The sequence below is a fragment of the Galeopterus variegatus genome, unplaced genomic scaffold (assembly GCF_000696425.1).
Source record: "Galeopterus variegatus unplaced genomic scaffold, G_variegatus-3.0.2 Scaffold10845, whole genome shotgun sequence".
NCBI classification, from domain to species: Eukaryota; Metazoa; Chordata; class Mammalia; order Dermoptera; family Cynocephalidae; genus Galeopterus; species Galeopterus variegatus.
In genome coordinates, this window is record NW_007736956.1 from 31,522 (window position 1) to 58,456 (window position 26,935).

General features: G+C 39.2%; 1 protein-coding gene across 1 annotated transcript; it reads right to left on the bottom strand.

Moving 5' to 3' along the window:
• Positions 1-24,075, bottom strand: DHX57 (DEAH (Asp-Glu-Ala-Asp/His) box polypeptide 57; the record flags this gene model as incomplete). The annotated part of the gene is made up of 12 exons (XM_008594479.1): positions 1-2,058; positions 4,164-4,364; positions 7,489-7,623; positions 8,979-9,053; positions 10,729-10,863; positions 13,647-13,730; positions 13,819-13,914; positions 16,959-17,235; positions 19,798-19,998; positions 20,464-20,637; positions 21,454-21,550; positions 23,959-24,075. Coding segments are annotated over 12 exons (1,736 nt in total), but the record flags the coding sequence as incomplete, so codon positions are not given.
• Positions 24,076-26,935: the final 2,860 nt, after the last annotated feature.

Below are 26,935 nucleotides of genomic sequence, written 5' to 3' on the forward strand. Positions count from 1 at the left end.
TCATTTCATAGCAAGTACTTTATTAATATTGTTTCCTAGCTACATTCCAGTAAAAGAAAAACAAATGTTTTAAGAAACCATTTACCAAGCTCTCCATAAAATTACATTAAATGTTGACAATCTTGTTGGGGCTTAGAAATCCAGTTTCACCTTGACATACTATACCGTATTCTGATCTTTAATTGCAAATTAGAAATCTTATTTCATAATTTTAACATTGAGCTTACAAAGTTATTTTGGGGGTGGGGATTTTGTTATTTGGTGCCTTAAATCAAGGATTCCCAACCTTTTTCACATTCTGGCACATCTATAAAATAATAGTATTTGTGCATTTGTATGTGGCTGGAAGTGACCAGTCCAAAAACTGACTTCCCTGAGGGGAGCAATTTCTCAGCACTCTGGATGGAATGTTTTGTCGTTAACTACCTGCCAGTTGTATGCTCTGCTGCAAATGTGTTAAAAGCTGCAGGTCTGCTTGGGCAGATGGCTCTAGCTAGGGCAGCATAAGCTCCACTGTAGCACCAAGAGTCAAAACTGGGTTTGAAATAATTTTTTAGAGGGTAGCGCAATTTTCTTCTTCATTTCTTTTAAAGGTCTCAGCTTAATTAATTCTGCAATATGAGCCTTGTTTCAACCGTAAGTCAGAACTTGGATTCTGTGGGTGCTGTGCTTATGTATATTTTTAATTTAAAGTGATGACATGAATTGAGGCCTTTTAAAAATACTGCTTAGAGTAAAGCTCTTCAAGTGTACCAAAGCTTAAACACACTTGATAATGATTATTTTGGACAGCCTAGGAGATTTCCTGAAAACTTAACTAAAATAATACCTTGAAAAATGAACACCCTTCACTGAGGTGTTTGAATTCTATCTACAGTATGAAACCTGTAGTGATTCTGTCCTGAGGTCTAGACAAACAGAATATTTTTTCCACTCAGCTCTTTGGGATTCCTCCTGGCCACACTGAAAAATGCCCAGGGAAATTGTAAATGTATTTATATTTTTTCAAAATGCTAGTGCCCCATTAACCTAAGTGGTAGTTGAAAACAAGCTATTTCATAGAGGACATTTTTATGGCTGTACATCTAATACTATTATGGCAACCTTTTCTACAAAAACCATGCCAACTTTGCCCTCAGAATACCATAAAATTCTCCACCGGATAATGTGAAATATGGCCATTGGATGGGGGTGAGTTCATAAGAGAGAGTAGATTACTAAATGGAGAACTTATAGAACAAACACACCCAGATTGTTGTGCTTTTAAGAACAGAAATGTTACAGACAAGACCAGCTTGCATCTTCATACCAAAACAGAACTCATTAAATTTGTTTAAGCTGACCTTTAATGGGTACAAATAAAAATCCCTCACAAAGCATGTTTACTCAGTAACCAACAGCCTAAAATGAAATTTTTATTTTTCTTGCTAACATGATTTTTTTTTCTGTTTTTCTTTTTTTCCTTCTCTGTTCTACTTCTCAGTTGAGCCTTTATGACCTAAAAAATATCAACAATGGGTATTTCTCCTCATGCCCCTGTCTTACCCCAGTAAAAAGCAAGAGAAAAGGATTATACAGATTAAAACAGAGTTGTATCAAACATTCACTTTTGTGTTTCAGGTGAATTTCATTCACTCAGAATAATCACAGAGAAAAAGGCAGGCAAGCTGGGTTTTAAACTGTCTCACCACTGACACTCCAAATTGTGCTGGGAGTGTCTGCAGCTCTGTTAGAAGTACTGTCTGGAAAAGGCCCCCCAGGGTATGTGGTGCCTCAGCGCTTGGTGGGCTCGGCCTGAGCTACTTCTCCAGGGCCAGCCCAGCACAGGTCTGTGGTTCGAGGTAGAGCTGCTGCTGTTATTTCCCAGGTGAGCAGGAAGCAGGTGAGCAGCAAGCACTCTCCTAAAACGGGTCTTTATTGTGTGGTGACAAGTTTCACAATCATGCTGATGATCCGGGATCCTCGAGGACATGTACACAGATCTATGCTCGGGTTTTTTATTTTATCCTGGAGGAGCTGGTCAAGTTCACAACGAAGTTCCTTTACTAATTCAGCCACCTAAAATGAAAGCCACAGTATAAGCAATGCTTGGAGCAACAGGGGAGGATAAATTAGAGGGAAATATACCAATTATGATTATCATTATTTAGGTTTCTGATATTAATTTTCACTCCATTGAAAGGAAAAAAAAAGAAACGTTTTTATTCTGTAGTACACTAAATGTGGTCCATTATATAAAAACTCTTCTATCACATCTCATTTAAAGAAAAGATTAAATCTGGAATTATGGCTCTTATGTAGGGCTCTCCATATTAAAGCTTGGTCACCTTTTACAGTTTGCCTCAAGAGGAGAAGCAGGAATTAAAAATGAAGAATTAAAAATGGTACAAGTCAGGCAAACCAAAAAACCTCTAGCTTTGGGATGCGTTTTCTGCCTTTATGGCATTTTGCTTATGCTGATGTGGTGGTACTGTAGATGTCTTTGTAACATCTGCTTTGCCCCTCCCCCACTGTGTGGCAACGTGTGCTTTGGACCCTGCTCTGACTCAAGCAGATTCATGCTGCGGGCCTCGCCAGAGTGAAGGATCGAGTACTCCAGGCCTTCAAATCCGGGACATCCCTTGGCCACAGGAATTGGTTTAGGAGGGGAGTTTTTTTTTTGTTTGTTTGTTTTAAATGACTGGTAAAGGGATCTTAACCCTCGGCTTGGTGTTGTCAGCACCACGCTCTCTGAAGTGAGCTAACCAGCCGTCCCTATATAGGGATCCAAACCCGTGGCCTTGGTGTTATCAGCACCACACTCTCCCAAGTGAGCCACGGGCCGGCCCAGGAGGGGAGCTTTGATGGAGCTTTTAGGCAAGAAGGTTTCTGTGTCCCTTTCTGAACTGTGTGCTGCACAGATGTGAAGCCAGGAGCTACTGCAGCCATCCTCTTACCACAGGGTCAGCCAGGCTTCTGATGTCACTGAGCTGCTGAATCTAACCAACCTGCCTGGACCTCTTGACCTGCTCTGTCTGATAGAGCAGCTACTAGTCACGTGTGGTTTATCTAATAACCACATGAAATGTGGCCAGTCCACACTGAGATGTGCTCTCAGCATAAAATACACACAAGATTTTGAAGACTTAGTATGAAAAGAGAATGTAAAATATCTCAATAATTTTTTATATTAATTACATGTTGAACATGAAATATATTAAGATCAATTTCACCTATTTTCACTTTTTAAAATGTGGCTACTAGAACAATTAAAATTATCTATGTGGCTTATATCACATTTCTTTTGGACAGTGTTGCTTACAGTTAAATATGCCAATCAATTTTCTTTAATGTTTGAGTCGGTGTTTCTGCTTCTTACAATATAAGAATTCTAACAGATGCAAATGTTAAAACAAATTTTTATTTCTTAAACATATACTCCCCTTGAAGTGTTTTCACAGAGGTCCCATATAGTGAATAATCGAGACCTGAGAATAAAAGAATTCAGACCCATTCTCTCTTTTTTTGGCAGCTAGCTGGTATAGGGAACCGAACCCTTGACCTTGGAGTTACAAGGCTACACTCTAACCAACGGAACTTCCAGCCAGTCCCATATCTTTTTTTTTTTTTTTAAGATGACCGGTAAGGGGATCTTAACCCTTGACTTGGTGTTGTCAGCACCAGGCTCACCCAGTGAGCTAACCGGCCATCCCTATATAGGGATCTGAACCTGTGGCCTTGGTGCTATCACCACCACACTCTCCAAGTGAACCACAGGTTGCCCCTCCCCCCCCTTTTTTAATGGTAGTGGTGGAATCAGGGTGATTTTTACTTATTTATTTTTGCTTAACTGTATTTTCTAATTTTTACTTTGGTGAACATATATTATTTGTATAACAATAAGGAAGGTCCGTCAGCCTCACCTTATGGCTTCTGTCCTAAACCTTTGACACCAACCCCAACCCACCCTGGGCTTCCCCTCCCAGTATGCTCCTGGAACTCTTACTAGGGCTCCACCCATGGCCTCACTTCTGCCTCTCTCTTTCTTAGTGTCTCACTGTAAACCCATCCTTCACTCTTAATTAGTTCTGTTGTCCCTTGTCCCTAAAGGAGTGCCCTATATTTCATACTATCAAAGCCCCTCATGACCTAAGCCTCATACAACAGACCAATTATCCCTTTACCTGATGGGAAGCAGCTACAAAACGGATCCAACCATCATCCAAGGAGACAACGAACTCTCCCCTTTTAAGCTGCACACTCACTTGGCCTCCTCCGAACAAGACCAGTGGGTACACAGACACCATGCTGCAGTCCCGGATGAATACCCGACTAGTTTTGATCTTCTCGTGGTACAACAGGTAGGGGCTGTCAAAGTGTCTGACCTGAAACACGAAACCTTAGATGACAACAGTGATGTCACTGGCAACATAAGGGGAACCCCACCAGTCCTATGGATTTACATACCACCTGTTCCTTAATGACTCTCAATATTTTTCTCCAGCCTGGACCTTTCCCCTGAGCTCCAGACTTGCTTATGCAAAAACCTACTTGCCATCTCCACTTGGACATCTAATAGGCATCTCAAACTTCCTGTGTTCAAAGGAATTCTTGATTTGCCCTCTTTGCAGTGTTCCCCATCTCAGTAAATGACACTCCCATTCACCCAGGTGCTCAAGCCCCTAATTCAGCAGTCACGCTCAATTGCTCTTTTTCCCTCACTCCATCTGTATTGTCACTAAGTCCTGTGAGCTGTTTTCAGAACACAAAATGAATTGACATGTTCTCCCCGCTGCTACAGCTGCCACTAGCACGCACCGTCACCACCTCGTGGAGATGCTGCAATGGCCTCCAAAGTGCCACCCTGCTTCTATTTTTGCACCTTCACAGTCTCTTTTCCACACAGCGGCCACAGTGATCTTTTAAATGAATTGACATGTTCTCCCCGCTGCTACAGCTGCCACTAGCACGCACCGTCACCACCTCGTGGAGATGCTGCAATGGCCTCCAAAGTGCCGCCCTGCTTCTATTTTTGCACCTTCACAGTCTCTTTTCCACACAGCGGCCACAGTGATCTTTTCACAACAAATCCAATTATAGCTCAAAACTCTCCAGTGGTCTCCCAGAGATAAAATCTAAAATCCTCACCATGGCCTACAAGGTCCTAGACGCCCTGACCCCTGCCTGCCTGTCCCAGCACCTCTCCTCCCCGCTGTCACCCCTAATCATCCCAGTCCACTTACACTGGCCGCAGCCTTACATTTCCTGAAACACACCAAATACGCTCCCACCTCGTGGTCGTTGCTCTTATTTCCTCCGCTGGCACGTTCTCTCCTCACATAGCTGCATGGCTCGCTCTTCACTTCATTTAGGATCTGCTCAGTTGTTTTCTCCTCACCTCAGAGAGTTCTTCCCTGACCACCCCACGTAAAAGGGTCCTTCCCCTGTCCTGTCACTCTCAATCTCTCTCCCCTGCTTTATTTTTCTTCACAGCATTTGTCACTAACCTGAGATTATTTGTTTACTTATTTCTTACCTGTCTTCCCCACTAGGCTGTAAGCTCCTTGAGGGCAGAGACCTTGTCTGTCTGGCTCATCTGTTATCCGTCATGGCCTACAACAGTGCTAGTAGATATTGAATAGATGCATGAATGGTTTGGAGTCTGTCATGGTAAACTCAAAAGAGCAGGTGTGGAGCAAACTCAGGTCTCTGGTTCCTGAGAACACAGACAGCTGAGAGGGCAGATGACCTCCTGGCCCTCAAACTGCTCTGAGCGTCAGGAGACCCTTTTCGTGCTTACTGACACTTTCCTCAGCAGTTCCAGGGGGCTGACAAGCTCTAACACTTCAATCTCTCTCTTCCTCTGGTCTCTTTTCCTTTTTCTCCTCTGTCCCTCCTGAAAGCTTTACTGAGCATGTACTTTCAGCCAGGCACCCTGCTAGACATTGAGACTAAAAATGAATAAAATTCAGTTCTTGTCTTCAGGGATTTCACAATCCCATGAGGGAGACATACCATTAACTAACATGATAAGTGCCACAATAGACATATGCACGCTACAGGATGGTGGAACAGCGGAAGTAAGGAGCACCTTGGAGGGAGAGGGACACCGAGGAAGTGACTTTTAAAGAAAGTGATTTTTAATGGCAGCTACTTATCCATTTTTAATGAATAAGTAGGAGCTTGCTGGGGAATAAGAATGGCATTCCAGGCACAGAGAACAGCGTGTTCCACGTCATGGCACTGGGGGACACTGTTGGTAGTCTGGTATTGCTGGAGCACACAGAATGATGGGGGGTGGTTGTGGGGTCATATATAGGAAGGGGCCAGATGTGAAGGGTCGTGAGAATTTGTATTATGCTCCATACATGAGGATTTAAGCAAGAAATTGACACGGTCAAATGTATGTTCTGCAAAGATAATTTTGGCAGCAGTAGTATAGAATGTTGGAGAGAGAAACCACCACAAGTAATATTATTATAGTACTTCAGGCAAGAGATAGATGTTCGGGGCTTGAACTTAGGAAGTGGCAGTAGGGATAAGAGAAGTAGGCAAATCTTAGAGATGTCAAAAAGGTGGCATTGCTGGGACTTGGTAACCAATTGGATTGGAGTAAGGAGAAAAGAAGCAGGAGTCCATGCGACGTCAGGGTTCCGATCTGGATGGTGTAATTTACCAAGACAGGGATCAGGGATCACAGAAAGACAAGAATGAACTGGGAGATAATGAGTTTGATTTTTCAGCTTTTGAGTTTGAGGTGACTAGAAGATGACATCTGGCTGATGTTTTCCAGAGACCATGATGTGTCTTTGGTGGTCCATGAAGAGTATGAACACTATAGTGAGAAAATAAGGATAAGAACAGAACCACTATTTCAGGGCCAAAGAAGAAAAGCTAGTCAAGGAGATAGAGGAGTTGATTGGAGAGATAAAAGTAAGTGATATTTACTTAAGTAAGAAGCCAAAAGAACATCAAAGATCATTTCAAGAGGAAGGCAGGTCACAATGACAAATACCATTTGAGAGGCAAGTGCAACTATGATGAGCCCAGCAGAAGCCCACAGGATTTGACAACTAGGAGGTTACTCGTGACCTTCAGTGAGTTTAGCGGAGCGGTGAGGGCAGGAGCTTTACAGCAGCAGGCTGAAGGAAAGACGAGAGCTAAACAAGTGGGATTGGCAAGAATAGGTCATTCATTCCCTTTTGAGGCATAGGTTCAGTGATGTAATTAGCACATGACTTCTAAATCACCATTGCAAAGAAACAATCTTACAGCTGAAAGCAGGCTTGAGCATTTTTTATGTATCCAACAGAATTTTCCTGAAATGGAAATAGTCTTTCCAGAAATAGTCCAATTTCCAGTCTGTTTATGCTTATTCAACCTTCCCTAAGTCAGTGGTGCTGCTGGGGACAGCAACTGACAGAACAAGGTTTGGCTGAATTTAAGGGACTGTGTTTCTCACCCCAGGACTTGCCATATGTAAACATAGGTACATACTACCACACTCACCTGATAGTTCACTGATGAAGGGTGAATGTGTACATAGCCATCATTCTTCGTAACAAACTTCAACTCAGCTGATTTGGGTTGCATTCTGACAGCTCCAGTACTGGTCTTCTGAAATTTCCCTTCTGGGATTTTTACCTAAACATATGTAGGAGAATGAAACTAGACCCATACCTCTCACCATATACCAAAATCAACTCAAAATGGGTTAATGAATTAAATATACATCCTGAAACAATAAAACTCCTTAAAGAAAACATAGGGGAAACACTCCAGGAAGTAGGAATGGGTACAGACTTCATGAACACAACCCCAAAAGCACAGGGAACCAAAGGAAAAATAAACAAATGGGATTATATCAAACTAAAAAGCTTCTGCACAGCATCATCTAAAGTTTCTTATACCACAGTTAGGTTTTGTTTCTATAATTTAAGTCTCCAAATGATTTTTCCCACATTCTTTTTAAAAAAATCTTTTAATTTTTTTTTTTAAAAGATGACCGGTAAGGGGATCTCAACCCTTGGCTTGGTGTTGTCAGCACCACGCTCAGCCAGTGAGCAAACCGGCCATCCCTATATAGGATCCGAACCCGCGGCCTTGGTGTTATCAGCACTGCACTCTCCCGAGTGAGCCACAGGCCGGCCCAAAAATCTTTTAATTTTGAGATGACTGTAGATTCATAGGAAGTTGCAAAATAGTACAGAGAGTTCTCTGTGTGCCCTTCACCTAGTTTCCTCCAATGGTAACATCTTACATAACTACAGTATAATATCAAAACCAGTAAATCTATATCCAAATGATTTTTAAAAGTAAATTTCAAATGGTTTGGAAAGCATGCACATGCTAAGCAGAAAATTAGTCATAAATTAATCAGCAGATGTCAACTGAACATGTAACAAAAAAGTTAAGGCCTTGGAAAATGATTCAGTACTCTGCCAAATTCAAATTCTTTCTAAGTTTGAAACGGTCCCTTATTAGGGCTGGATAATCAAAATGCAGGTAAATGTCCAAAAGCATACTCAGGTAGGGTTTCCAGAAGGCTGGCCACCCTGATTTGTGTGATTTGTTCTTATCTAATTTTAGGCCAGAGGGCCGGCCTGTGGCTCACTCGGTAGAGTGCGGTGCTGATAATTTTAGGCCAGAGTAGAGGGCATAAGGGAAACTGTGGGAAAATCAAATTTCCATCTAATATAGGTTAGGTATGTACAGATTGGCTGACAGAGTGACATTTATGTCTATTTTAATTTCTGGAGTATGATAATATGTCAGGAGGATTTTAAAAGCACCTACTTTTATACAATAAATGTGTTCTTGAATGATATATTTAAATAGATTTGGGGAATTAAAGGATTAGAAGTATATACTAAGTTTAATAGGCTCTCTGTGCGTGTGTGTGTATATCTCTAAGATGACTAGTGTGCACATCTTAATTTATATCCCTTGGCTACAAATCAAACTAAAATGGGAGGACCACCCCCAAAATGTTTTGTTACCTGCACTACATTTGGATACAGAGCAGCACACAGCATTGCTGATATCAGCTTGGGGTTCTCAGCATTTGAGTTTGCCTATGAGAGAAATACAGCATTAATCTTACAAGTAATTTTACCAAGTAATGTGGCTATTTCTGTCTGTGCCCTAGAATTTACCAGTATATTTCATTTGATCTCTACCTTAAACAAAGCAAAAAAAAAAAAAAAACTAATTTCACTAGACAAATTATTTCTTTCTTTTTTTTTTATTTTGTCTTTTGTCTTTTTTCCGTGTCCGGCAACGGATCGCAACCCTCAGTGTTGCCCCCGTACCGGACCGGGGACCGGCAACGGGATTGCAAGCCTCGGTGTTGCTCCCGCGCCTCGCTCAGCCAGTGAGCGGGAGCCGGTCTGTATGTGGGATCCGAACCCTCGGACGGGAGCGCCACCGCGCTTCCCAAGTGGCGCACTATCCAGTGCGCTACCGGGCCGGCCCAGAAAAATTATTTCTTTTTTTTTTTTTTTCTTTTGTCGTTTTTCCGTGTCCAGCAACGGATCGCAACCCTCAGTGTTGCCCCCGTACCGGACCGGGGACCGGCAACGGGATTGCAAGCCTCGGTGTTGCTCCCGCGCCTCGCTCAGCCAGTGAGCGGGAGCCGGTCTGTATGTGGGATCCGAACCCTCGGACGGGAGCGCCACCGCGCTTCCCAAGTGGCGCACTATCCAGTGCGCTACCGGGCCGGCCCAGAAAAATTATTTCTAAGTAAAAAATAAATTTACTGGATCACAGTCTCAAAGGAGCTACTGCACATTGACTCTTTCTAGATTTCTGCAAGCAGTTACAAAGCCAGTGTCCCTAAGGATCAGTGGAGAGAGAGATTCTGGTTCAGGAGATGTTGAGAACCTCCGGAAAGTATTGATTGCACTAAGAATAGAAGGACATCAGGTTCATCTTGAAGAAGTACTCTTCTTATCGTTATTTAAAAAACTGTCGTTGGTTAGAAAAAAGCTGGTCTGATTTGAGAAAACATTACTGGAAAGTTTATACTATCTCTTAAGAATTTATCAAGAACCAGTGTGAAATTTAAAAAACAAAAACAATAGCAATGATGAGCCAACAAACCCTTCTGTTATTTTTTTAAGTAAACTCTGGCACGTTTTATTAAAGAAAACTTTTGCACGGTTTACTTTTCACCAGTCTGTTCTGGCATGCTTCTACTGATATCAGAATCACCTGGATCAGTGGTAGACACTGTACACACTCTGTAGTATCTCCCACACGTCGTGCCCAACTCACTATTATTGCCACTGTAGTGATGGACACCAGTTTTGGCTAACATAACGCAGTATTCTACTTCAGAGTTCCTCAAAACTGAGCAGCTGTTGGCGAGGACGACCACTTTGGCTTTGCCTTCTCAGATCATCTTTAGAGTCTACTTGTACCCCAGCACGTACTTGCTTTTCATAACGAGCTGGAGCCTAGAGTTGATCAACTCCAGAGACTTTTTCATATTCTTTGTGGCCTCCGTCTTCCTGCCTTAGGTGCAGGATGGCCCCCAACCAAGAGCAGCCGCCAAGATGGCCAGAGAGTGAGACAGGCCCTTCTGTTCTTACAAGTGTTAGCTGACCCTTATTTGTAGAAAGAAGGAAATCAAGAATGCCACTAAACCCACTGCTCTAGGGCTTACGTGAAGCAGAGTGTCTACAAGTGTTCTCGAGTTAGTATTTTATTCACGTGCTGACTAAAGAGAAATAAGAACATGTTCTTTACCTCTTCTCCTGTGGCATCCAAGATACCATCTCCTCCTTGGGCCCTTTTCTCAATTTCCCTTGCTCTGAGTCCCTCCTTTACAAACCCTATATCCGATAACAGTTCAGTGAATTGTCGCTTGAGGCTGGCCATTTCCTGAAAAGTGGAAAAACCTTTGAGCAAGGGCATCGCCATGTCAGAGGTAAGTGTCCAGTCTTACAATAACGAGTGACTATGAAAACGGATTACTTCCGTGGATAGCAATGAGGCTCACAGGGGCTCATCAGACAGGTGTGAAGATGATCTTGACTAGTCATTTCCCAAAAGCCAGTGTTCACTTAGGCAGACTGAGTAAAAGAGTTACATAGAAATTCAAAAATTTTAGAAAACCCAAGGATCATTTACTTAACTCTCGATTACATTTTTAAACACTTTCATTAGATTTTAGGTAGATCTGATTTTCCTGCAAATTCTTAGGACAGCAAAAAATGTAGTTTATTTTGATTGGAACCCTAACTCAAAGTGCACTGTCTACTATCTAGTGTTTCCTACCTGCCCTTCTGCTCAAGTCCCCTCAATTCCTCACCCGTGCCTAGTGGTTAGTGCTCTCTATCAATACAACTCTGCAGAATGTTCCCTTTCTCCTACCTTGTGGTCACATCTTTTCCTAGGAATAGGGACATTATTATTAGTTTTTGGATGGGGAGACATCATTAAGTGGTTTAGATTTAGACACTTCTTTTCGTAGCTGAGCACAAGCGTGAGAAAGAAAAGCACAAACCTCTTTCTTTTGTGGCTTCTGTTCAAATATAATCTGCATACTAGACAATAGGGAAGGAGATAATGACAATTCAAGCAACACTACCTTGTCTGTTGATGACAATTTAAGTATTATCTTGGAATGTTTCAAGTATACATGGATATCATGGCAAAATATAACTAGGAGTTAAATATAGCAGAGTTTCTATTGCACAAGAAGGTTTTAATTGAGATCTTAATAAAAATAATTCTACAATCTAAGCTGGAGTTTAGTGAAAAGAGGAATTCTTGTTTGATGGACCTCATAGATCACAGCAAAATATACATATACCCTGAAGAAAAAGAATAAATAAATTTAGTAGGAAATATAATTTAAAAGAAATATCCTCCTTTTACACTTAAAAATCTTAATGTCTTGAGAAAATATTTATTACTGCACTGTACTTATGAATACCACTTTAGATCAGTAGTTCTCAACCCTGGCTGCATATTAGAATCACTTGGTGAACACAACAACAACAACAACAACAACAACAACAACAATAAACAGATGCCCAGCCCCCATCCCTACACATCCAGATTTCATTGGCTGGGGGTGGGACCTGGGCATTTTTACTTATTTTTTAAGCCTCCTCAGGTGAATCTAACATATAGTCAGGACTAAAAATTATTGCTTTTGAAGAATAAAGCTATAAATTTGTAGAATAAAGCTGTAGTCTTTGTCTTCTCAAAATACCTCACTGTAGCACAACTAAAGGAAGAAGAGAATGAAAGATACTGGGATGGTTTTGAGGTCTCTTACTTCACCAAATTCACTCATTCATGCATTTATTCAGTGAAACTTTACTAAGTGCTAACTATGTTCTAAGCACTGTTCTAGGCACTGGGATGCAGTGCTGAACAAAACAGGTAAGGTCTCTGCCCTGATGTAGCTCATGAAACAGAAATAAAGAGATGTCAGGTAGTGGTAAGTACGAAGAACATTAGTTTTGTGTTCTACTCCATGATATATCAATATTTAACATGAAAACAGAGTTCTTCCTCCTCCCAGCCCCAAAGTCTTTGATTAAAACAGATGCTTTGCAAAAATGTTGCTATGGTTTGAATGTTTGTCCCTTCCAAAGCTCATGTTGAAGCTTAACCCTTAATGTGGCAGTGTTGAGAGGTGGGGCCTTTAGGAGGTGATTAGATTGTGAGGGTTCTGCCCTCATAAATGGATTAATCCATTCATGGATTAATGATTTAATGGATTAATGGGTTATGGGAGTGGAGCTGGTGGCTTTATAAGGAGAGGAAAGGAAATGCTAGCAAGTTCAGCACTCTTTCCATGTGATGCCCTGCGCCACCCTGGGACTCTGCAGAGTCCCACCAAGAAGATGTCCTTCACCATGTGTGCCCCCCTCAACCTTGAACCCCCAGCCTCCAAAACTGTAAGAAATGAATTCTCTTTCTTTATCAATTATCCAGTTTCAGGTATTCTGTTATAAACAACAGAAAATTGGCTAAGGTAGGTGTGAACCATCATTATTTTGGCTTCTCATACTGCTTTGGAAGGGGGCCTAAAACACTGTCACAACAGAGGACAGAAGCCCTGCCTATTATCACAAAGAAGATGATAAACCTTTCTCTTTCTTGTATACTCATTATTGACACAGTAAGTTCTGATAGACATAAAAAATGAACAAGGAAAATCTTGTTCAGTACTGGTTCTTTGGTTCTGGGGACAGGGTAAGGGGATTAGGGATGGTAATAGACCCCTTCGAGAATCTGATTAGAACTATGGTCCCTCTCTCCAGAATAATGCACATATGCATAAGCATACAATTTTGCATACAATTTCAGGGGTTTATGGATCCAAATTAAGAATGCCTGGTATAACTATTGAGAAAACTGAATTCCACTAAGCAGCAATCTTTAGAGTACCTATATTCTATCCTATCCCCATAAGTAAATACAAATTCACCAAGAAAAAGGAAAAAATAGGTCAATTGAAAGGTTCAGCACAGAAGGCCTCATCTCCTAGTTCAGCAGTCCATTTTACATAGTTGGTAAAGCCAAGCAAATTCCAGAAATAACATTTCAATGTCAAGACAGGTCAAGCGAGATAAAGGTACAACACCATCTCATGAGCTACTACAGTAGAAAATGAAAGAAAACGAACTGCCACAGAAACAACTCACCTGAAGAACTCTTCCTGACAAGAAGTTTTGTCTGCAGTAATTATAACTTGCACGCGCACCTTCTTTTGTACTTAGCAGCCATCCCTAAATTTTGGAGAAAATCAAACTGAACTTACTCTGTCTTTAGTGCTGACTCTTGAAATAAACCCAAGCTATTAGGTTATATACTTACCTTATATGCTCGTAGAAGAGCCAGATAATCACTGTTTGCAAATGCAAATTCTAGCTTTTTCTGGTTAGCTTCCTCTTTTTTATCCCAAGGAGACACCTAAATTTTGAAAATGGATTTGAAGGACACATTTTATCTGAGGCTTCAAATGGCACTTCCCTATTGCTGCAGCTAGATGCCTGGGGACAGCCTTTGAGTGGAACAAAGCTTACTCAGTGGGTCCTCTGATTAAAGGCAATTATGATGGTAACTGGCAAGCTAACAGTCTTATTTGTCCTATGAGTCTGCTTGCCCACCCCAAATAATCTCTTCTGGGTCTTTTAGATCCAAGTGGCAAGAGTCAACAAAGAGCCATTCATTCTAAAAGCTATATTTAAAATCTAAAATTCTGTTATCTCTGTGGTATCTTTATTTTAGAGATACTTGTTCATCTTTTATATTTGAGCCTCTCCTGCTTCTATACCCATAACTAATGGTTTCCTCCTACTTTTTACAATTTTTACAGGTCCTCCTTTTCCTGACACATTTGTAAAATTAGCAGAAGAGTTAATTTTCACTGCCCTCCATACTAATTCTTTAATCCAATGATGTAGTTGTGCTTTCTCAGGTTCTAAGGACACCAGTGTGAGCTGCAGTAGCTCCCGTAGACTAAACCAAGGTCCTAGCTGCAACACCACTGAAATCATTTATTTATTTATTTATTTTTTCCTTTTTGTCTTTTTTTTACTGACCGGTAACGGGATCGCAACCCTCGGTGTCTCGCCCGTACCGGGGACCAGCAACGGGATCGCAACCCTCGGTGTTGCGCCTGCACCGCGCTCAGCCAGTGAGCGGGAACCGGTCTCCACATGGGATCCGAACCCTCGGCGGGAGCACTGCCATGCTCCCAAGCGGCGCACTCTCCAGTGTGCCACCGGGCCGGCCCACTGAAATCATTTAAAATCAGCAATACTGCTTCTCTCTAATTTTTGTATATTTGAATAACTTTATAGTTAACACAATAGCAACAAAATTCTATTTTCTACTTGCAAGTAAAATTCCTTCCTTTTTAGGAAGGCCAGTGGGAAAAAGTTTACATTTGGGAGATTACTACTATGTTTACAGAGCCCAGCAAAGGACAAGTGCTCAGTTTTGGCTAAAGATGACATCAACATTTCTAATGAGTCTTTCTGTATTCCAATAAAAGAAACAGTCAGTGAAAGGTTTATTTAGGTTTGCGAAACAGGCAATGGAGGTTCTGTTCACAATGTAGATACTGTCTGTGTGTCCCTGATCAAGTTATTTTACCTCTTCTGGTCCTTGGTTTTATCATTTGTTGTTAAATAAGGGAGCTGGACTAAGATCTTTTTTGTAATTCTATGAAGTGTAATATTAAAACTGAAGAAGATGATTACATCTATCTACTCTGCTATCTATACATGACAAACCATGGTAAAAATAAAGGCAGATTGACATTCTACCCAACGACAGCAGAATATCCACTCTCCTGAAGTGCACATGGAATACTCCCCAGGACACACCAAAGGCTTGACTGTAAAATGAAGCTCAATAAGTTTTAAGGGACTAAAATAATACAAAGTATGTTCTCTGACTATAAAGGACTGAAATTAGAAATCAATAACAGAAAAAGACATTGGGGAACTCAGAAACCAATAACAGAAAAAGAAATTGGGGAACTCACAAATATGTGGAAATTAAACAATACATGCCTAAATAACAAATGGGTCACAGCAGAAACAAGGGAAATCAGAAAATATTTTGAGATGAATGAAAATGAAGATACAACATACCAAAACTTATGGGATGCAGCTAAAATAGTCCTTAGAGGATAACTGTAAAAGCCTATATTAAAAAGAAGAAAGATCTCAAAACAATAACCTAACCTTCTACCTTAAGACACTGGAAAAAGAAGAGCAAACTAAATCTATGGCAAGCAGAAGGAAAGAAATAATGAATTAGAGCAGACATTAATAAAGTAGAAAACAGAAAAACAACTGAGAGAAGTCAACAAAACAAAAAGTTTCTGAAAATAAAATTTAGCTAGATTAACTAAGAAAAAAAGAGAGAAAGCTTAAATTACTAGAATCAGAAAGTGGGGGGCTGGCCAGTTAGCTCACGTGGTTAGAGCGTGGTGCTGATAACACTGGGGTCAAAGGTTAGGATCACCTCATTGGCCGACCAGCCACCAAAAAAAAAAAAAAGGAAAAAAAGAGGGGATGTTACTTCCAACCTTATAGAAATAAAAAGGATTATAAAGGAATACTGTGAACAACTGTATGCTAATAAATTAGGTAACTTTCATGAAAAAGACAAATTCCTAGAAAAACACAAACTAACAAATCTGACTCAAAAAGAAACATCTGAATAGACTCATAAAACAAGTGAAGAGATTGAATTAGTATTAAAAAAAAAACTACCCACAAAAACAAAACAAAACAAAAAAACCAACAAGCCCGGGTGGCTTTACCCCTGAATTCTACTAAAGAATTCATACTAATTCATACAAGCTCTTTCAAAAACAGAAGGAACACTTCTCAACTTATTCTATGTAGCCAGTCTTACCATGATACCAAAACCAAAGACATCACAAGAAAACTATAGACCAATTACCTCTTATGGATACATTGAAAAAATCCTCAACAAAATGTTAGCAAAGGGTAATAGGGGAGTGACAGCTAAGGGGTTTCTTTATGAGGTAATGAAACACTCTAAAATTTACTGTGGTGATGGTTGCATCATACTAAAAACTATTGATTTGTACATTTTAAATGGGTGAACTGTAAGGTATGTGAATTATATTACAAAAAAGCTATTTAAGAAAGTGTTTCAGTGTATTTACTGCCTTTTAAAATCATGCAGGTGCACCTTTTGCTTGTTTGTACTTTCTGATTTTTCTATAATGAGCAAGTATAGCAGATACAATAGAAAGCACGGTTAGATTATTGTTAATGAGTTAGATCTCTAGTTCTTAATCTTTATTCGGGGCACGGATCTCCTTGAGGATCAAATGACATTTTGCCCTGAAAAATTCATATCCAACAGTCACAAGCAAATTTTTAGAGGGCTCACACACCCTGAAGCCCCTGTGGTCCCCTTAAAGAGCTATGGCACAAACTCAGTTGAGATGAATGCTGTTTACTTACAAAAGGAGACTTAAAGGCCAAACTGGCAGCAATGGTGAGAGCAGGATCCAAACAGCGGAAGATAGACCCAAACAGCATCAGTTTGCCGATTCTCACATCCACGGGCAGAGAGGCCAAGTGGTAGCCTAGTGGGGTCAATTTTTCATCTGGAGTTAATGCTCCCAAGTCTCGTAATCGTATTTTTGAGGCACGGAGAGAATCAGCGTGTGGAGGTTCAATGAGCCGAGAGAACACAGACTGGAGATTATGAGCACTGAACATATCTAAAATTTTAATTCTGAAAAAAGAAAACAAAATAACAATTAGTCAATTTTATTTCTGATGGGATAACACAGAGGAATAATTTCTTGAGTGAGAATAATTTACAATTTCCCAGATATATGCTTTTATAAACCACACAATGCTAGTTTAAGTAAAATTTTCAAAACCTGTCTTCTAGTTCTCCTAGCAGTAAACTACAGAAACACTTTCAGATTCTGAAACTTACTCATATTCAGAATAAAATTTTCTCTATAAACTTTCAAAATGCTTCTTTCTATGAACAGTGGGTTCAACTTATGAAACAGAATTTTCACAATTCTTGTTATCATTTTGTCACTTGACAAAAAATAAGTGTTGACAAGGATGTGAAAAATTTCAACCCTTGCACACTGTTGGTGGGAATGTAAAATAGTATAGCCACTGTGGAAAACAGAATGGAGGTTCCTTGAACAACTAAAAATAGAGCTGTATGACTCAGCAATCCCATTTCTGGGTATATACCAAAAAGATTTGAAATCATGATCTCAAAGAGATATTTGCACTCCCACATACATTACTGAATTATTAACAATAGCCAAGATGTGGAAACAACCTAAATGTCTGCTGAAAGATAAGTGGATAAAGAAAATTGGTATACACATTCTATGGAATATTATTCAGCCTTGAAAAAGAAGGAAATTCTGCAATATGCAACAATATCAATGAACCTTGAGGACATTATGCTAAGTGAAATAAGCCAGCCCCAGAAGGACAAATACTGCATGATTCCACTTATATGAGGTACAGAGGTTGCTAGGGGCTGTGGGCAAGGGGAAGTAGGGAGCTGCTAATCAATGGGTATAAAGTTCCGGTTATGCAAGATGAACAAGTCCTAGAGCTCTCCTGTGCAACATTGTGCCTATAGTTAACAATACTGTGTTGTACACCTAAAAATTTAAGAGGATAGATCATATGTTAAGTGTTCTTACCACAATAAAAAACTGGAAATGATTGGCTTAGTTATAATTGCTACATAATTAAAGGTATTTATGAAAGATATTCAAGTAATTTACATTCTCTTCTCACGTCTGAAATTGCAGTCATTGTTTATAAAATTAATCTGCGTGTGTCCTGCTTGTGACAACTCTTGAAAAACTAATTTTAATTAAAAAACAAAACCAAAAAAACCCAGTGTTTTAAATTATGAACTTTAACAACTTTTCAGAAAAGTATAACATACGTGATGTTTTGTTTACTTCACTTATAATTCCTTCTTAAATTGTCAACCTATATACATACAGTTTTACATTTTTATTAATATGTACATATTTGGTACTTAGCTTTTTTCCACCTAAGATATTTCAATTTAAGACATGCATTGACAGTAATCCACTTACTTAAATTTCAAGTGTAAAAAAAAAAGGAACTATGTTGGCCTATATAACTTACATATTTCCCAACTATTGAATATTTAAGATGTTTTAAAATCTTATATGCTACATATATTACATTTTCCCTTTCTCTCATCCTCCCTCATGGGTGAAACAACTTGCAAAGCTCTCTCAAATCCCTTTGCTCCTCTGCTTTTGCACTTCCACTACCTTAGTTCAGGGCATAGGCTCTACTCCAATTTCTTAAGACCAGACTACGGACATGTGAAAGCAGGAAGTGTTCTTGTATCCTACCGTATCCTCCTGCTTAGCCCAACACATGGCAAATGGAAGGCTCTCAAAATACAACTGCTGGATAGCTAGAGCTATAACATCTTTATACAAGTAAATTTTTTCCATTTGGGTTCTTTTTTATGGGTATATTTCCTCGAGAAAATGACTGGGTCAAAAGGCATGGATAGGGCCGGCCCGGTGGCGCACTGCTACAGTGTGCCGCTTGGGAGTGCGGCGGCGCTCCCGCCGAGGGTTCGGATCCCACATACAGACCGGCCGCTCACTGGCTGAGTGAGGTGCGGGCGCAGCACCGAGGGTTGCGATCCTGTTGCCAGTCCCGGTCCAGTACGGGCGCGACACTGAGGGTTGCGATCCGTTGCCGGTCACGAAAAAAGACAAAAAGGAAAAAAAAAAAAAAAAAAAGGCATGGATAGTTTTAGAGTTCTTATATATCACCACGCAAATTTTCACAGAGGTTGACTTAAAGATTCCCCAGCCTTGACAGCACTGAGTTTGATCATTCATTCACTAAATACTATTTTATAATATTTGTTCATAAGGTAAATAATGGTGTTTTCAAGTTTTATTCACTTTGCTGTAACTGAAAATGAGGCTGAAGATTTTTCCCTGGGGTGAATTGAAATTCATGCCCCCAGCAGAAATTCCTTGACAAGTTAGATTATTTTCCTGACTTATAAATGTATTCTTAAGCTCTATTTTAGGGCTGTGTGCCCTGCAATGTAAGAGATTTTTATATGCAGGAAGTTAAAAGTAATGGTAAAGGCAACACGGAAGAGATCTTTGCAAATGAGTGAGTTCATCCATGTCTATTTTTAGCAAAATGTCTTCTACTAGGAAAATGAAAACATGGAACTTAAATAGGGTGAGAAACATTTAGACCTTTTGGAAGCAGAACACAAAAATCAAGATGTAACCTCAGACACAGCTGTTCCAATGGCACTCTTTGTATTTCTGGTAGCTGTTGCTTTAAAAGTTGGTGACTGTAGTGATGGCTAGTGAATAAATGGAAGCAGACCCCAGATGCAACACGGCCCGCTCGACCTTTTCTTTGCAGAGCATTGGCTTGTGATACGAAAGTATCCTCTAGACTTTCCATCCCTTTGCTAGCATCATATCTATAAAGCAGGAGAAAATATAAAATAGAGTTACTTTATAAAAACATTGCCAAGGCTACTTGGCATGAAAAGAATAGATAAACCACTTTACAGAAGGATTACAGTGCCCTGTGTGTTCTGGGATAGTTGAATCCCTGGTGGGAGAAGTCAATGCTGATTTAAATGGTATAGAGTGTCACTACATACAGTTTCTTTATTCAACTCTTTTTCATCCATATAAAATCATATGAGAAAAAAAGAAGAAAAGTGACTTATTACTTCCAAGGTAAAACCTTAAACTTTTCACCCCTTTTTGACTTTAAGATTCATGGTCCTGGCCATAGAATCACTTACACAACCACATACAGTTTTCATAAAGTATTTTTTCAAACAGTAATCTATGTAGCTTAACAGCACTAGCCATTAACAGCTGTCACCCTAAATGAGGCATCTTTAGCCCCTTCTTATATCACCAAAAGAGAATACCTCTTTTCTTTCATTTTCCCAGAATCAATGACATAGACAACATCATCAATGGTTATGGATGTTTCAGCAATGTTGGTGGAAATAATAATCTTAGTTACACCTATAGGAGGTTTTACAAACACAGCCTGTTGCTCTTCACTGGATAAAGACGAATGAAGTGGGTGAATAACACATCTGAAAGGAAATAAAAGCACAGTAAGTATTCAAGCACAAAGCACTGCAATTGAATTACAAGGGGTGAATTTCTCTTAAAACTAAAAATATGTCTCTAAATAACAGCAGCTTCTCTATAATCTGTCTTCAAGGGCCAGCTCTTCTAAATAGCAAGGTTCTTTCTGATCCTTATGAAATATTTTCTCCGTTCTCAGAACTAAAAACCTTGTACCAACTTGGGGAAAATGCTGGAGTGTAATTCAGTAATAAATAACCAAGAGGAATAAACAATTGATATCACAGAAGTAACAAACCTAGAGCAAACTAAGCAGCAAAGAAACATTTTTTCCCTACCTTCAAATCCAGAGAAAGAGAGGCAAAGACAATGATGTAAGCTAAGAAATTTCATTCTTAATTTTCTAGGGAGTGTTCACTTGTCAAATAGCTTTCTCCTTTAGCATGTCTTGCTACTAGAATAGGAACCACTGAAAATGATTTTCTCTCAAAATGGTAGCATTTTGTTGTTGTTATTAACGCTGGCCTTCCTCCTACCTTCCTACCTTCTCCCCTTCCCCTGAATCTAGCAACTGAAATTACATGCAATTTTGCTGAGTCACTTTGCTAAGTGAACAGAAATACTTTTCTTTAATGGTATGGTAGTAACATTTCCTGGAACAAATAGGTCTGTCCATTTCCAGCTGGCATAAACAAATGTATGCTTGAAGAGTGACACTAGGGTCTAAAGAGGGTAATGACTATAAAAGAGACCTTTCTGGTTATTCATCCTTGTAGATAACTGCAGTGGATGATTAAGGATATAGAAAGCATTTGGCTTACCGATTACCATATCTATTGTTGAAAAGAGAATTAGACTGTAGCTGTTCATAAAGCATTTTGATCTCTGCTAGTCCCGGTAAAAATACAAGTATAGCACCTGGGTATATAAGAAGAATTAATATCGTAAATGCAAAAAAGGAAAAACTAATAAAGATTATTAAGCTATTTTAAACCCAAAAAAGCAATATTCTGAGAATTTTTCACTGTCAGTTTTCTTTTCTTGTAAAGTCTCCAAGGATTTAAGTGAATAATAAATTATATTTTTTATACATTCTCTACTTAATAAGGACAAAATGGAGTATTAGTATCCTTCTACAACAGGAAAAACTGAAGTGTGGAAAAGTATAATGCCTTAAATTATATAAGAATCATTAGGTAAACTCTTTAAAGCTCTTTAAACACACTTCCTCATTGCACTGGCCACTGACATTCTGTTTCTATAGGAAAAGTTAGCCTTTTAACTTTATAAGACAGAAAGACTCTTCTACGTGTTAACAAATAAAATCTATGAACATTTTACTGGAAATGAGAAAAAGAAACTATAATTAGCTGGTCAATCAGGTAATCTAAAATCAGATATATTGTAAAGAGGCAGCAGTCAACTAATCTTATTATATAAACAGTTTACAGGCTTTAAATTTTTACATTAAATAAAATAAGCAGTGATAACTGATTATTGTATATTTCTGTGCCAAGAGTGGTCACTCAGCAATAGTCACCTTCTTTTGTGCTTTATTCGGAGGGGAAATTGGTAACTCTCTTCACTAGTCCCTCCTTTAATCGCACAAATATTTACTGGGTGCCTATGTCAGCTCTGTGTTAGGTAAAATGAAATATAGAACAAGGATCTACCCACAAAGAACTCATGATCTATTTTTTAGTCAGTTATTCTCTCCACTAAATAAGTAAGGAACCTTTATTATTTTACAAAAATGGAACTCTGAAGTAAGAAGGCCAGAAAAAAACTTGCAGGGCTGTTTTTAATACTTCATAGTATTAAATGTTCACATAAATTATCTCACTTGATCTTCAAAGCTACCTATTGAGAAGGTTGTTGGTACCCCTACAAGTGACTCTGTAACTTGGCCAGATCAAGAGTTAATAGGCATGAAGTTTGGACACAGCGTAGGGTTTCTGGCACCAGATCTACGCTCTTTCCATTATATATCCCATACTAAATGCCACAAAATCTCTGCTAAAATGCCACAAAATTTAAGAGTGGGAAATTATATAGATGGATAAAAAATTTCACCTATATTTTTATGTACCTTATTATCTGCCCTCATGGCTTGGCCATCTGTGTCGGGGATATCTTTAATATTCACAAATATAACACTGACTCCATAATCACTATATCTACTCTGCTCTAAATTCAGGTAATTTTCTAACGTTTCTCTTTGGCTGCTATGCTTGGTCTTTTTCAATACTTGTCTTTTCCTTTGGGATGAAACAAGATATTCAGTCCAGTGATAATGCATTAGCCAACACTGGCTACTTACAAAGAGAGAGAAACAAGGCACTTTGTAACAATTTTATACAGCTCACAAATCTCCAGAAAATACCACATAATAACTGAACTCTGCATAAGACAGCAGTCATTCCTATTTCTCTTAAGTACTGTGTAATGAGTACATAATTTTTTGATCTATTATTCCACTTAATGGTCACCCAACATTGTCTGCCCTTCATTTATTCATGCAATAAATATTTACTCTGCATCTATATGTTCCAGGTACTGTTCTAGGGTCTGAGAAATATAGTGGTAAACAAGAAATTCCTATTCTTAAGGAGCTTATATTCTATTGGAGATAGTTAAGCAAAACTCTAATTTCAGACAATAAGTGCTACAATGAAAAGGAAAATCATTTTTGGAGTCATTATAATAGAGTAAGGGGGGACAAGACAACAGATAGGGTGGTATGCAGAAGTGACATTCAAGCAGAGTGATGTGAAGGATTCAGTTATGAGAAGATCTGGGGTGTTCATTCTGGTGATAAGGGACTGTAACTAAGGTTAAGAAGGCCACTGGGATGAGAAGACAGTGAGTAAGAGAAAAGTAGCGATTGCTCTATGTTACGGTAGTAGTGGTAAAAGTGATAATAACAATAAGTGTATTATTATAATATTACCATTACTAGGAGGTAGTATCTATTGGGCATTTACGATATGCCAGGCACTGTGCTAAGTTCCTTATATATGGTTTCTTTTAATCCTCAAGATAGCTTTGCATAAGAGGATTTATTATTATTTTATTATTTTACAAACAAGAAAACTGAAGCATAGAAGAAAAAGATAAGGACTTTATCCAAGGTTACAGGATTCCTAAATAGCAGGGTTGGGAAGTTCATCAGACTTCAAAGCCTGCGCTGTTAACCCCATTGCCTTGTGGCCTCCATGTGCAAAGAGTCTGCATGTGATTCAAACACTCATAACTAGACTCCCATTTAGCCAGGGACTGAGTGTTTAATATGCGGATCATTGAGGCCTGAATGAAGAAGCAGTTACCTGGAGGGTAGCAGTGCTTTCCATCCACAATCCACTCCAATAAGGCCTCTATTAATTCAAGATTAACCTTTTCAAAATCCATGATGGACATTGTTTTGATGACTGACTTGCTAATCCCTGAAAGAAAGGTAAAAATGAGAAGCATCATTATACCTTTTTGAAGACAATATGCCTGTGAACTAGGTGAGTGTTGGTTTGATTTAACAACAGAGATGTTCACATTTAATGTACTGAAATGAACTTTTTTCTTTTAGTCTCTCAGCCTCATCAGAAGCACTTTTTGCTTGAACAATGACCCAAAGTGCAGGCTCCTGCCCCTGTTGGAAAGGCCCAGATGGGCCACTTTTAACTCTCTTCCTTCCTTCCTTTCTTTCACCCATCACACACTTACTGATAGTTTAAGTTCTGGAAACAAAATTCAAAATCAGATACATTTTAGAAACTCCTTCCAGATTCAACCATTCAAGAGTCAGATCAGCTGGAAGTCCAGGTAACAGTAACCCATGGAAGTCAATGGACAGAGGCCACAGCTTTCATCAGTACCTGTATAACACTGACTCAACCTGTAGGTTCCTTTGAGAAAACATAAAAGTTATGGCTCTTTCCTGAAAAATACATGTGATTTTTAATGGCTTTGCCAACACCCCTAAAGTCTATCCACTTACCCTCAGGGTCTACAATCTTTCTAATCCACCGGAGGCCGAGTAAAAGATATAGTTCTTTGGGTTGTACTATAAGTCTCAGCTCTTTTAAAGACAAATAGCACATTCTTGGGGTATCTAACTCTCAAGAGACTGCTGCCTTTTCTAAATTTTGTGTCCTCTAGTCTAACTGGGACAAAATAACTGTAGCTGGCATCACAGAAGGGAAGCTTCCCATACGATGCTGAGAAGCTTGAAGAGGGGCAAAAGCAGTTTGTAAACAATATTGTTCTGGTAAAAATGAAAGAAAGGAAGAAACAGGCTACGTAAACAAGGGTGTGGTTGGGTGAGGAGTGCAGAGCAGGAATCACTTTTCTTTGCCAAGATTCCAAACAGCCAGACTTTTCAAAAAGGAGAAAAAGATCAGCTAACTGAAAAAAGGCAGAGAAATGAAAATAATTTTTTAAAAAATTATAGTTTGATAGTTTTAACTAATCAATTATATACTTAAAAGGACTGATTATTTTATTAAAAAAAGAAAGAAAAAGTTTTTAAAATTGAGCTAGGGATCATTATTTAAGTTTCTGAAAGGTGAAAGAGAGCACTGAGATCAACTCGATCAGGTCTTTTGTTTTTTTTTTTAAAACAGGAAAACAAGCTCAGAAGAGCTGAGCAATCAGCCCAGCATCATACAGAAGCAGTGGCACAGCCACGTTTCCCGACCTCAACTTCTCCATTCTCCTTCCTTAGAAAGGTGGTCCCAGAGGTACTTTGTGAACTTTGGTAACCTCTGTGCTTGAAATTAGAAAGGCATGGCTTAGATTCAGTCATAATTCTTATAGAAAACTCTGAAATTTTAAAAGAGAAACCAAAGGGATTTTCCTGTTTCATAATTTAATAGAATAAGGAAATGTGAATTATCAGCTGGTACTATGTACAAAAAGAACATGAATTTCAGAGTCACACATTTTAATTAGAATGACAGATCTGCACTTACTAGCTGGACACTATGCTTGTGGATGTGTATGATCTAATTTATTCCTCTAAATAACTCCATTTTATAGATAAGGAAACTGAGGCATAGAGAGGATAAGGAACTTGCTCAAGATCACATACCTGTTTCATGACAGCCTTGGGAGTTGAACCCAGGTCTGTTTGATATAAGTCTATTGTCTTAACCGTACATCTCAGGATATTAGGAGGATTAAATGAAACAATGTTTGAGAGATATGCATATCTTCCTAAACAACAGAACAACAGCTAATACTCTAATTCCTTGATGCTTACCATTCCCCATCCAGGACTGGGAACAGTCTTTGGTGGAACAACAAAAAACTCACTTGCACCTTATCCTACAGAAGCAGTAACAGGGGTTGGAGACTCAAACTTGTGAAAGGTAAACACTCTCTTTTGGAAGGACAAAGAGGGACAGGAGTGGCAGTCCAGGGAAAAGAGAGCAGGAAGGGCAACTGAGACCTGTCTCCAGTCTGGGCTTTAAGGAAGAAAGCAAAAGTAGTAACCTTGGGATTTCTATGAGTTCAGCCTAGCTTATATGTACAGAAGACCACATAGGAACAGTAGCTGGGTAGAGTCAGGCAATGGGTGGAAGAAGCACCTAACAACATAATGTAAAAATGCTCGGATAGGGTGGACCCTCAAAAGATGTTATTTTAAAAGCCCATGAATAATGTTAGAACTAGTGGGTAAAATTTACAGGATATTTAAATAGTCTCAAATATTCATCCACCAATGACTTATTGATTACAAAGGGAATAAATAGTAATTACACAGGGGAGAAACCTAGCAAACATCACCTTAACCAAGTGATCAAGTTAACATTGCCAATAACAGAACCTCCTGCCAATAATGTGCCTCTTGATATGATGCACTGAGAAGAACTCAACATTGTCTCTGTGGTATCCCAGCATAACCTAAATTTAATTACAGAAAAACATCAGACAAACTCAAATGGAAGGACATACCACAAAATAATCTTTAAAAATGTCAAGGTCATAAAAGACAAATAAAGGCTGAGGATCTATTCCAGATCTAAGTTAACTAAAGACATATGACAACTGAATGCAATAGATGATCCTAGATAGGATCCTGGACCAGGGAAAAATAGCAGTAATGGACATTATTGAGATAACTGGCAAAGTGTGAATATGAAATGTGGATTTAATCATGGTATTATATCAGTGTTAAATGACTTTATTTTGATCATCGTACTGTGATTGTGTAAGAGAATGTCCTTGTTTTTAGGAAATATACAAAGGGGGGGGTCCAAGATGGCGACGGGTCTGGAGCGGCCGTGCCAGGAGACAGCGCGATCCTGA